The sequence below is a fragment of the Dreissena polymorpha genome, chromosome 7 (genome assembly GCF_020536995.1).
Source record: "Dreissena polymorpha isolate Duluth1 chromosome 7, UMN_Dpol_1.0, whole genome shotgun sequence".
NCBI lineage: Eukaryota > Metazoa > Mollusca > Bivalvia > Myida > Dreissenidae > Dreissena > Dreissena polymorpha.
Window position 1 is genome coordinate 80,213,696 of NC_068361.1, and position 14,314 is coordinate 80,228,009.

Below are 14,314 nucleotides of genomic sequence, written 5' to 3' on the forward strand. Positions count from 1 at the left end.
AGACGCGAGGTTCGTTGGGAAATATCTACAGATAAATGGCCAGATCTGGAAGGCTGCAAACCAGTTGCGATCGGATAACCAATAGGAGGGTCAAGAGCAGTCCCTTAATATCGCTGCATGGAACGTGAATGATCTAAAACAGAAGTTAGGGGACGAAGAGTTCATTAATTACATAAACTCGTATGATGTTGTGTTCCTATGTGAAACATGGATACGAAGTGACGCTTGCCTAAATTTAGATATCAATGGCTACACAAGTGAACATCTGTTTGGACAAAAATCAAAGCAGAAAAGGTTAGGAATATGTAGTGGAGGTATTTCTCTTTACTACACAAATAACCTTAAAAATAGAATTCATATTGTTGAAAAAAATATAAATGGATTGCTCTGGATGACATTAGATAAAAATGTTTTTTTCTCACAACACAGATGTATATTTTTGTCATGTATATAGGTCACCAAACGTAGGAAAATGTTTTCGAGCAGAAACCGATTACTTTGATTTTTTTGAATATTAAGAATCTTCTTTTTTTCGATACTCAAACAATATTCATTTAATCTGATGGTGATTGCAAATTGTCATTATATTCCGTCCTCATTACCATTTTCATCATACTTACTATGCTTTTTGAACGTCAAAAACGAGCCATGTTGTTATTATTTTGTCTAAGTTATTTCTGTATAATAAATATGATGATAACAAGATGTGTTTGTGAAAAACTATGTCAACCCCATATATTTGACCATTGACATTGAAGGATGACCTTGACCTTTCACCACTCAAAATGCGCAACTCCATGGGATACACACGCATGCCAAATATCAATATTGCAAAAGATGTGGTCAATGATAAAGTTTGACGCAAACAAACCAACAAACCAACAATCAAACCAAAAAACACACAGGGCAAAAACAATATGTCCCCAGTATAGACTGGAGGACATAAACAGTACACACGCTCGTTAAGACACACTCTTTATAAATTTGAATGGCTTGTGTTGATTTCAAACTTGCGATTAATTTAAAAAATTGTGTTGCGTCTTAAATTATGCAATAGCGTACAACTTCAGTGCCTTCAGCGCTTTGATTACGAATGAAAAAGTTTGGTGGTTGACTATTATATCTGACATCAAATTCTTCTTCTTGGTCGGCAACGTTGGATTTTGGTTTGTCTGTTTTCCATTGTTATTTGATACAGATTCAGAAAAAGTAAAATTAATGTATTAATAACCGTAAGGATCGTATACCATATATTTTTATTATACAATTGTAGCGAATTATACAAAATGTATTACTCAAAACAGGAACAGTGTAAACCATAAAACTTGACGTCCTCTTAATGCACCAGTTTGTCTATATGCTTTTATTCCGTTATACTGTTTTAAGTGACGCATAGAACGTTTGTGTGTCTTAATTAGGAGATAATTAGCCCAATTTTGTATAGGGATTATGCCAACTATGCGATAATAAGTCCTTATTATGAATTAAAGAGCGCGGCGTTTAATAGTCCAAACGGTCTAAAGACGTGGTTGGTTGATAAATACAATTATGCTTTGTGAACATCAAGCGTATGTTAAACTTAGAGTTTAAATATAAATGGTTATTTTGGATCAATAAAAAATAAATAAATATTTACGACGTTTGTATGTACCTATATAAGTTTCTCCTAAATAAGGAACAAGTTATATGGATATGGTAATACACATGAATAACCCCTTTTGGCTAAAATATGTATAATGTGTTAAATAATTTTCGATATTTAACTTAACGTTGATAATTAAACTGAAATACTAAGATATAATTTGGTCTCGTCTTAACATTCGCCGTATGCATTGAACATTTCATCAAACCGTAATCGATGGATAATTGTTATGTTTTTTTCCGGATGAAGCGGATGAAGCTCTTTAAGAGAGCTTCAAGTGTATGGTCGCTTTTATGCGTACACGTGCAAACTCGTCCAATTGCTGTAAACACAACGTACTGTAGTCGAAAAGTGGTCCGGCGAACACTCAACAGGAAAACATATCCGTAAGTAAGTTTTTTTCTTGGAAGCAATTTTCGAAAGCGATAGTATTTTGTCGTGAATATCTAAAACAAGGTTTAGCAATCAAAGTTCGATATACAGTTGTTATATGTAATCCCTTTAAATACAAAATACTGACTTCATTGATTAATATTTTACATTATTAATTTTATTTTTTAAATAAAATGTAATTATCATTTTATTTTATATTGAATATAATTATCATATACCATCATCATATTAGAATAGCAAGTGGCTACCAAGAACAAAAGAAACAAGTACATGTTCTAACACCTGTCTTAACCTTTAGCAAGAAAATACTTCGTAAGTAAATGCTTATTAACAAAACCGAAACAAAACGTATATTTCGGTGGAGATTAAATACCTAAATAAAATACAAACATATATAATAAATATAAAAGTATTCGGTTCAGCAAACACATATCCCCAGTTCCAAGAATATAAATCAGGGTGAAAGAACAATACGTAAAACTGATCGCAGGTCACTGTTTCAGCACCTAGGAATTAGAAAAATCTATTAATACCAGTTAAGTGGTCACCGATTCAGCAAAAAATATACCTAGGAACTTGCCAAAACAGGAAAAATCGATTAATACCAGTAAGCAATTCTGTGGCAAACTATCTTACGGAAATTCCGGAGATAACCGATCTATCACGATCGATTACCACCAAGTCCCTATTATCAGTATTTAAGCTGCGCGCAAACCGTATTTTCTGTCTTGCTTACAGGTAAGGTTCTTGTAATTATTAACATTTTGGATATTCATTTGTTGGTTGTATTATTTTACTAAGTGCGGTAATTTATAGTTAATTAATGATTTAGGTTAAACTTGGATTGCATTGTTATAATAAATAACATTATTTTGTTAAAACTACAGGATTATTCGGTATGTCAAGAATTACATAGAATTTATAATAACTGGACCGCAAACTGATATAATATAACAGATATTAAAATAAATGCTTATTATTGTTAGTTACTGAAATCCTATGTTTCTGAAAATAACTAGAAGTTTTTTTATTCAAAATGCTATATGACATGCTAATATAAACTGTGCATGTAAATTCACATTATTATAATATATAACATATACACAGACGTGTATTGAATAATCCTTATTCTGTTACAGTTAATATTTACTTGCAGTGCTAAGGATGCAGATTTGTTCTGGTTTTCGATTGGTAAAATATAAATTTGTTTTTGTGGACAAATTTTTTATCCTGTCAACATTCAAAAAAGAGTGTCAGGCGAATGTTTCAAAAATACGTAGTCGGGCCTCATAACGTGTTGAATCCAATTTAAGCGTGGTTACAAGTTCGTATAATTGCTCTCATTACGGATTTCTTAAGTGTTTCTTTTTTGTCCTTTTGATGACTGGTGGGAATTCAAGTGGGAATTCTGCAGCTTATGAAAGTACAGATTTCGTGCATGACTTAAACTTTTCGTGGGAATGTTCATTGTTTTGTCTGAGCTTTGAACGTTTGCGAAAAAAACCTTAGGCGACAACGATGTGTTGTATTTATAAAAAACACTATAGCAGAAATTTACTACAACCGGAACCTTTCCAATGCGCATGCCTAGTGTTAAAGGTCACGCAAAATAATACTATATAAATTATTTGCAGTGCATACAAGTATGCGATTTTAATCTTTTCACGCATTATTGACATGCTTTTATTCGTACAGTCTTTTTGCAATTAAAGTCATATTTAAATGAGTTTAATGTGAATTTCATGAGGCCTTTCAAAATTATTCGCCACAAACACGGCTCACGTTTGCAAAGGATTCGTTTGATGAATGGTTTACGGTTTGTTTCATTGACTTTAACCGAAAATCAGTTGAACACAACATCATTTACCACCTGTTTTAAATTTAACTTTCTTTCAAACTTGTAGATTATACACTTATGTTTATGCATATGCGTTTTACTCTACAATCACCGGAGAAAGTAGAATAAAGTTCATACTCGTGGTATTTTGTGATCGAACACTATAATGATGTATTACAATTAATGAAAGTAATATTTAATTCAATTTCACAAAGATACTTCTCACTTAATTAAATGATGGTCTGGCCTTTTTAGCGTCAAGATCATGTGACAATTTGCGAATATCCGGTGCTGATCGTCAAGTGTTTTGTTTTTCGGAATAAAGCTATTTCATAAGGCTAACAAGTAAGGGTCGTAAAAAAGGCTTTTGCGCACAATCTTCCGATCGTGTATAAACAGCACGTACTTAGTGGGAAAGCGATGATGAAAACACAAGAGAAAATCATAGATTAAGTATACTTCGTTCAAGAGGCCCTTTGGTTAAAGCGTCTGTCTATTTCGCTCGCATTTTTGTGACAACACGTGGATCACTAATATATAGTGCTAAATGCATATACAGTAGTAATGTAATATTTCAAATGTCTGAGTGGTTTATGCGATAGCAGTTTATTCCAACGAAGACTGGGTCGTTCCCGGATGGGAAAACATAGCTTCTTTACTTTCTTAAATTTGATTACTAAACGTGTACTCTATAGTAACGATCTTTAAATTAAGCAATTTAAGGCCTTAAATGAAACACTTTATGCCCATGTAAACCGGTCCCGTGAAGTAAGTAATCCAGACAAGTATATGTATCGATTAAATCCTTACTCTTCAGCTGTATAGTATAAGCGCACGAGCGTGCAGTTCACTATAGTGTGGGTTTTGACTACCATAAGCAAAACATATTTTTAAGTTGGAAAAAAGTATCATTACAAATAGTATTTTATATTTGAGAATACGGGCCTAATAAAGTGTCACAACCTATTTTACCGAGTTCTTATACGTGTTCGCAAAACGGACTTCTCACGTGTTTCTCTGTTCAGGTTACAGTCCTTATTATGATAATTGGGAATCTCGCAGCCCTTGACATAACATCCTCGTGCATGGTTGCAGGCGCCAGTTAGTAGACTATTAAGTTTGAGTTTAACGTTTGCGAAATACCTACTGCTAATTCCGGTTTAATGACCAACTGCTTATAACGGTTAATGACCATATAAGTGGATGAAGTTGAATTGGACGTTTCAAGGGCCAATGGAGTATTTCAACGAATATGAAAAATGCTTTCAGTTCATTCTTAGCAATATTTCACTAGCGTGTTATTGTACACAAATATGGCTGTTAAACACGATTTCAATTTAATTTCTTCAACGGAGAGAAGATGACTAGGCTGATTCTCTACTACTACTACTACTACTACTACTACTATTGCTGCTGCTGCTGCTGCTGCTGCTGCTGCTACTACTACTACTACTACTACTACTACTACTACTACTACTTCTACTACTACTACTACTACTACTACTACTACTACTACTACTACTACTTTTACTATTACTACTACTTCTACTACTTCTACTACTACTACTACTACTACTACTACTACTACTACTACTACTACTACTACTACTACTACTACTACTACTACTACTACTACTATTACTACTACTACTACTACTACTACTACTACTACTACTACTACTACTACTAGTACTACTACTACTACTACTACTACTACTACTACTACTTCTACTACTACTAACTCTTATTTTTATTTTTATGCCCGCGAAGGATTGCATATAGTTATTGAACTGTCCGTCAGTCCGTCCGTCTGTCAGTCAGTCTGTACGTCCGTCCGAAAACTTTAACATTGGTAATAACTTTTGTAATATTGAAGATAGCAGTTTGATATTTGGCATGCATGTGTATCTCATAGAGTGTACATTGTGAGTGGTAAAAGGTCAAGGCCAAGGTCATCCTTCAAGGTCAAAAGTCAAATATATTGCTTCAAAGCGGCGCAGAAGTGGGTATTGTGTTTCTGACAAACACATCTTGTGTAATTACTACTTTTACGACTGCTTATTCTGCTGCTACCATACATATTTCACACATATTTATACAAATATCGTTAAGTGACCTCAGTTCTCTACTACAATAATCATGTACAACTGCAGGTCGAGACTTATCTACTTATTTTAGTGCAAATGTGAAAACTCAAAAGACGCCATTCTGCGGTTAATTATTCAAGTCTTTCATGTGGCGTTAGATTGTTAAGAGGCACCCGTCTGGTTATTATTGCTCTCTTCTTATTTGAATTAGCACAACCAAACGAGAAGTCTGTTCCGGGAGCACTGATACAAACTTGATTAAGTGTGATGCGAAACTGTTTGATGCCCAGTTAATAATTACTGAAATATTGAAATATTATTTTCATAGTTTTGTGAAGATATTTCTTCAAGTTAAAAAATGTCTTTTTTACATTACCATTACCAGCTAACATTTACGACATTCACGATTGATACGCATTGTATCTGGGTGTCTTAGTTGTGTATATGAATGATAATTTAAAGATTGTGAAGTATCGTTGTTTAACCACTGAGTGCAGTTAATGAAACAAGCCAACTAAGATCAGATAAAAACACTATTCATAATTATTTTGACGTGTAATCATTTCCGCGTTTTCGCTATTACACACAAATAAAGCAGCGATTTAAATCAAATACCTGTGTAAAATCTTAGCATGAAAAATATACTTTGGTAAATTATGCCCGTTGATTAAATTAATGCAATAAATCGCCTTTGATTCAATGAACTACCAATTAACTGCGAGGGGACGACCATTATTAATTCACAAGTAAAATTGACGAATAATTAATGTAATCTTTTTTTTTCAAAATTCCTGTTACTCATATAAAAGCCCAGAAGTACATCTGAGAAATATGAACTAAAAATGTATATTCATCCATACGCCCGTTAATATATTAAAAAATCCACCAGGCAAACCAATTTAACCACTCATTGACAGTCTTACATTGATCCATTTATAACTCTCACGCTCTCGTGACGAAAATTGTCTTCGTAGTTCATGAGGAACTCACGTTTTTATTCCCTTTCCATAAGAGACGTACATCATTTTTTTGTTTGGAAACAAGGAATGTGTACATACAACAAGATACATAATGATCGGGACTGACTAAAGCTATGGAACCTGATCACCGAATGCATGTAAATGTTGCCATTAGTTTATAGCAACACCTTTGTCAAATTATACGTAACACTTTACATGTACGTGTATGTGTAGTACTGAGTTTGCATTGACAATTATTATGAATTAATATGTAGCTTAATAAAATGCTTTGTTAAGAAGTGCATATTATAATGCAATTCTTTACATTTTCTCAGCCGTATAACCTTCCAATACGATAAGCATGTCCTGCGTAATGCGACAATGTATAGCGAAGTCAAATGGAAACTATGAGAAATACACCTAGCATTAAGTGCAGATTATTCTTGACTTTTGTTAACCAGCCAAAGTGAGCTTATTGGAGACGTTATTTTTGATTGGCAGCATGTGCGTAATTGCCGTTTTTGTCCTCTATGCGTAACTATCATTCGTTCAATTAACCGCTGCGTAACTATCATTCGTTCAATTAACCGCAAAAATTGAGTTAGTGGTTGATACGTATATGGAATGGTATTTTTAAAAAAATATAACGGAGTATAAATATGCCGAAAAATGCTAATGTTTTAGTTATTATGTCCAATATAATTATCACATATTGATACAAAAGACATGAGCGGGATCGATCCTAGGTTTTCAGGTTGCAATTTGTGTAATAAACCGTAATACTGTAAATGTCTTTTAAAACAAATGTTCAAGACGATCAAGTCGGGAAATATACACCGAAAGGACATATGCTTTGACCATTACACATTGGCCCTAATAAAAACACCATTATTTAATCAAGCAAAACTACAAACACAACTCGTTTGGTTATGCTGATAATATATTGTTTTCGTATGATGCATTTATACACACGTTTACATTTTATACATAAACAACATTATTTGGAAAATGAAACAAAGCTTTAATTCTAACAAATTCTAATAAACAATGATTTTCCAAAAGAACATTTTACAGAAGTAGTGGTAAACATACATTTTAATCTACCCAAAAATTATTCTTTGTGTTTAATAGCAGCCATCACAATTTAACACATAGTAGGGAAGAAGAAATGAAAACATATACATAATAACTCTATACATGTTTTGATAATTTCATGATTTAAACTCAAATGCATTAAGTAAATACAAACACATATTACATAAAGAATTAAATTTTTGTACAAGATTCACCGCCTGGAACATAACATTACTTAACCTCACTGCATAAAAGGATGTTTAGTCCGTTACCTGTTCTGATTACTTACTATATATATTTGGATCCTTATAACTGGTTTTCTTGCTTTTGATTATGGTATTTTATTAATTGCACAGGGTTTAATTATTACTTATATCTGCGCAACAAGTTAGGTTATAAGATTGCGCGTTTCGATACATACACTTTAAAATATGTACATTGCAAGTAACATGTTGAAAAAAAAACCGTCTATATGACACACTACACCTGACAAACCATACGTTCCTACACTATCATACTGTGAAATAAATTTATAAATCCCGGAATCCAAAATAATGTTACCAATGTAAAGCTTTGGTTGCCCTTTGTATTTTTTTTAAATTTGGTTGTTGATCGGATTTGTTTATAGACTGTCAAAATGAAAATTTTCAAACTTTTGAACACAGACTCAGACAACAAAAACACTATATATAAGTTAGTGAAATAAAACTAATTACGTGAAGGCATATTATGGAACTATTTTGTTTATCAGCAATACTAATTAAAAATGTATTTAAAAAGCGTTACAAGCTAAACAGATATATGCATTGGAGTGTTTCTATTTCATTCATTAGGTTTTGTCACAAAACGAGGATTGCTAAAGATCAGTTAAGAATGCATATTCCATGAAACACACCGGATGGCTGAGTCGTTTTTTTTCTTTCTTAAATTATTTACTTGTTTTATACAAGTTTTCTTAAATTCCGATGTTATCATTTATACATTTTACAGCACTTAATAACGAACACCAAAAACTACCAAAATCTGTGGACTAGCTTTTTTATTGTTAGTCTTTTTTTTTAATTTAAATATAGCCCATTATTCACTTTTTTATAAATATATACAATGCATGACACTTATCACTCCGTCGTATTTTGCCAATAAAACACCAATATTTCGCCACTTCTTATTGGCTATTTCGCATTTTGTTCCATTTTTGATGCGATCCATTTAAGCAGATTTTCGTTAAGCCGAGTATAGTAGCCATCCAGAATGTGGGTCCTGCAGCCTTTCTGTGTTTGAAACGAAACAATCCCTGCAAGTATAAGCACATACGTCGTTGATATGATTATTTCCGAGGTAATATGCTTTTTTGATGTTATTGTTTTCTTTTGAAATCATGGATCACAACTAATTGGTCTAAATAATATATGATGTTTTCCTTTGTTTCTCAAAGCATTTGCATGTAATTTTTTCACTCTTTTACTGTCATATTTTTGCATGTAATTTTTTCACTCTTTTACTGTCATATTTTTCTTACTCAAATCTGTACATGATACATGTGATTGCATACTCAATATATTTAACTATTTAAGTATGAAATGTTTATACTTTGTTCCGACTTACTATATTCCGAAAACACGTGAACGATAATTTATGACAACACCTAGGAGTGGATATACGACGTTAAAACAATATCCATTTACATTTCCGCTCAGTATCAAACATTGAAATATTAACAACGTGAATACTCAAAATGCATCATTAAACCAATTAAGGGCATTTCGAGGAACATGCAAGACCTTTGTCGACAGAGGTCGAAGTGCAGATCTATGTTACTTCGGTAAGATCATCAATTAAAATTGTTATTTTTAAAAACATCCGTAAGAAACCATCATTTGTATTAGTATAAATATTAGCTATATGGTTTGATCTGCTAATTCTTTCGTTTGCCTGTCCGTTTGCAAAAAGTGAAGTGTAATAACTCATGAAGTACACAAATATAAACAATAAACTTTGTACATTAGGCTTAAGGAATCACCAATCCATATGTTTGCAACCATGGAAATAACTCAAAAAGTACCCTTGAACAATATCACGAATGTTCGTCATTTATGCACATGTCAATGTTCAAGTAACTGTTAGGAAAAATAGAATTACATGAAATAAGGACAATTCTAAAAAGGGAAATTAATTTATATTGAGGCATTCGTAGTATACACACGTTAAGAAATGTGTGCGAATATGCACAACTTTTTTTTACCAGATGTCAATCGTCTTGTATATAATAAACAGCGTATTTATGTTGCCGTGCTGTAGTGACGATTTTTCTCATTATGCAACATTACAAGTGTACAGATAAAGGGGGCAATGTGAAAGAAACGCAAATTGTTTTATTGATAACAAGTATACATTGTCGTTATTATTAGAAGTCAAGTAACATATTTCCACGCAATCCATATTCGATTGTCGTATAACGGCATGGCGCATGCAATGATTACCTATTTGGATATATTTGTTCTCTTTGCCTGGATGTTGAACCACAAATGGACCGCCGCTGTCACCATGGCAGGCATCAATTATTTTTGTTTCATCTAAAATTACAATAAAAATATATTGATATAATTACGCCGTTTGTTTTAAATCCGCTTAATAAGCGATCACGACAACACGAGTGCCACGTAACGAGGTACCAAACTGTCAAATTAATAAACTTTTATCAGATTTATATGTTATCAGATTAAATATTTAGTACATAGAAAATTTGAGATTTGTAATAAACAACCAGACAATTACAAGGTTAATCGAAGCCGATGATACCTGTAAACAAGTGCATGTTTAAATGTTATTGATATCGGTTTTACAGTCTTGACCGTCAAAAAACCAACACAATTGATGATTCATAGGAAAATAATGCCACTAACTTTAAATTCAAAATAAAAAAGAAAATACCTTTAGTTCCTGCACAGAACATGACGCTTTCGTCAAAGTGAATGGTTGCTTGCTTCTTGTTGTTCCTGCACTCAGTGAAATTCTGTATTGGAAACTGCATTTGCTTCATGCTGTCCTCGTTTATTTCAGTGCCTTGCTTATATCCCCATCCGGTTACAATGCCGTACGACTGAGGTTTGAACAATGATTCATACGAGACATCTGTGCCATCTTACAAGGATCAAAGAAAAAAAATATGTCTAAGAATCAAAGCTTAACAACAGTTGTTTATATGTTTATGGCTAAAGATTTTCAACAATTACTACCTCGTAACATCTAAACATGGTTAAATAAAAACAACATGAAACATATTAGCAGGGGAGTGAGTGAGAAAGTCAGACAGCAAGTAAGAAGAAGATTAGTGGGTTCGGAGTTAGGTAGGTTGTTAGTTATATAGTCATGTAGGTAAGTGGGTATGTGGGTAAGTGTAGGAAAGGGTAAGTGAAGACGGGCTGGCGGAATGGCGGGAGTGCGGGCGGGCAATCTGGCGGGCGCGCAAGTAAGTAAGAAAGCAAGCAAATGCCACTTAACCTACCAACCAACCAACGAAATGAGCTAGTAATCAAATAAGCAAGTAAGCAAGTAACTAAGTAAGTTAATACGTACGTAAGTAAATAAGTGAATAAGCACGTAGGTAAAAAGTTAAATATGTTGGCACGTACGTAAGTATGTGGGTAAACAAGTAAGAAGGTAAGAAGATATGTAAGAACGAAAGTAGGTAAATAGGTATCTAGATGATTGGTTATATTACTAAATGAACCAATAAGTAAGTTAGTTATTGAGCTTAATTTTAAAGGATCGACTTTTTTAAATAAGAACAATCTAAATTTTTATATAGCATACTCTGCAAGTGTGATAATATTTATTATCACGTGACAGGTCTAACAGATACACGGGTATTTAATTTACTTGGCTTTTTGACATAATCTTTCTTATTATCGAAAAAAACTGCAATGGTATAAATACTTGCTGTTTCGTTGTTCCACAGACACACTGTATGGAGATCGCTATTAATTGAAACGTTGTTTTGTAGTTTAATCAAAGCGATGTCGTACTTGAAATTTGTATTTCGACCGGGGTTAACATATTGTTCATGAATGAATACGTTGGAATCTGGTACATCTTGTTGTATGCTTCCATCGTCTAGAGTTCTGGTATGCCATTGTTCTTTTTTAAAGAAATACAGAGAAAATAAAATTAGTTTTTATATGATTGATAGAGACTACACATTACATATTTCTATTATTGCATGCACAACAGATTATTCAAAGTTCATATGATATTAAGAGAATTTAGGAATCGGCTTGGTTTGTTTGATTTCATTATCCTGAAAATAAGATCCTAGGTGTGTAGGAGAATATAAAGTACTTACAATGAGGATAAATAAGGCCATATTTCGGATATAGTGTCTCACAATTTTAAGGTAAAATAGATATATTATTTCCGGGATGGGACGGTCTATACGACCTTACGGATATATGGAAGACATTGTATTATAATATAAATAAATGTGCGTATCTACAACTTTACGTTGACTTATTTTTTATGTATGAAAAAAGTAATTATTGGGAATATATGTCCGAGTGTTTGAGACTTCCTCGCACGAATCGATTAATACCTCCTTAATAGGGAACTTACAGAGAGAATTTCGTATACTAACAGTATCTTCCTATTGTCTGTCCATCCAATTTAATACATAAGTATGCGCAAATTATATTGTTTTCTTCAAACAAGTGTTTACACTATGATTTGTAAAAATATTATCCAAATTAATGAACACAAAAATTATCTGTTCCTTTCTTCACCGTTATTAGTATAGTTATTTAAGAATACGGTTTTCGCTTAATTAAGACTTGATTGCAAATTGAGCCCTCACTCGTTTAACTTCGTTAAATTAACGCGAAGAAAGGAAAGACATGAAATATGAATACCAACATCACCATACTAAGAATAACTGTGTCTATCTTTGGGCTGAAGTCAAAGCAATGGGCAGCGGTGAGAACCCATCTGTTTGATATAAGAGTCCCTCCACAAAGATGCGTGTCTTTCTGAAAATACAACCTTTTTTCATAGATAATTGCTTATTTTCCCATATATTAATACACGCATATGTAAGTAAATCAAACATTAAAAAACACAATTTACGACGTTTAAAAAAACAACAACAGCAACAAGACACAACAGAGGAGTTATACCAGGAAACAATATTTGAACATAATTTGTTAGGTAATAACATACTTGTACCAACTAAATATGAGAGTTTGTATATGAAGTTTTGTTTAAGGGTATCGTTGACAAAGGAGACATTATACACGAGAAATAAAAGAAAATCCGTTGATTCGAAACTCGGAAAGGTAACGTCTTTCACTCTTAACTTTGCTGCTATATCCATATGGATTACTATAATATTATATATGCATATAAATTATAATGATCCTGATGCAAATATAATATTATATAATATTCCATATGCATTTACAATGTAATATCCAATATGCATATAAAATACAAAAAACTCTGATGCATATACAGTATAATATTTCAAAATGCATATAAAGACTTTTTGGATTTGGGAACAACGCAATAAGCTTGTTAAAAGTACGAAAACATTAACGACCTTAATAGTTTACTCACATAACGCAACTGGACCATCCATGGCCACGCGTGCTTTTTAGATAGACCATAGTTAGACTGACTGATATTTTTTGTGTCTGTTCGAATCGGATTTGTAGCACCGCAGGAAAAATCAGGAGTCACTAGAATTAAAAAGGAAAGTGCATAGCATCTTGGATACAACGATCGGTTAATTAAATTGTGAACAATAAAACATTAAACGTTTACTTTTCATATTCATTTATAGTTGTGTTAGAACAGCTCTTAATAACTGCAAAATAATTTCTAATAATAAGAAAATAAAACATCAATATCCTTTTTCAAGTTCTAAGTTCTCGTGGAAAACTGATCACAGTTTTGTTCATTTTTTTATTCATCTTTTCACTGAAATTCATAAGCTGTTTCACGCTTTCGAAAATAATATTATCTTTATTATCATATACATGGTTATGTCGGTGTAATAAAAGCTCCTTCACAATGTATAAATATGTATAATTGTAGAAGCTTGTCCATGGATTCTTTTCTATTTTTGTTATTAATGAATTTGCAAAATTGATAATTAAACTGATGGTGGAGTAAATTTCAAATGACAGTGCGCAATGATTTTGCATTAGTTCGAGTCCAAATGGATGCGGATATGAAATAAAAAAATATATATGAAGGTCTTATCAAGTATTCATTGTTACTACTTAAATAAAAGATAGATAATATGGTCTGTTTTAAACATTTTTTTATACTT

General features: G+C 32.5%; 1 protein-coding gene across 2 annotated transcripts in view; it reads right to left on the minus strand.

Annotated features, from left to right (window-relative positions):
- Window positions 1-7,840: 7,840 nt before the first annotated feature.
- LOC127836895 (complement factor B-like) overlaps window positions 7,841-14,314 on the minus strand; it is a 132,474-nt gene continuing 126,000 nt past the window's right edge. For both annotated transcript variants that reach the window (XM_052363538.1, XM_052363539.1), the window contains 6 exons: window positions 13,597-13,718; window positions 12,908-13,010; window positions 11,929-12,129; window positions 10,924-11,133; window positions 10,473-10,565; window positions 7,841-9,286 (listed from right to left, as the gene is read on the minus strand). In XM_052363538.1, the coding sequence (XP_052219498.1) occupies window positions 9,165-9,286; window positions 10,473-10,565; window positions 10,924-11,133; window positions 11,929-12,129; window positions 12,908-13,010; window positions 13,597-13,718 (851 nt within the window). In that variant the 3' untranslated portion in view covers window positions 7,841-9,164. The remainder of the gene's footprint in view (window positions 9,287-10,472; window positions 10,566-10,923; window positions 11,134-11,928; window positions 12,130-12,907; window positions 13,011-13,596; window positions 13,719-14,314) is intronic.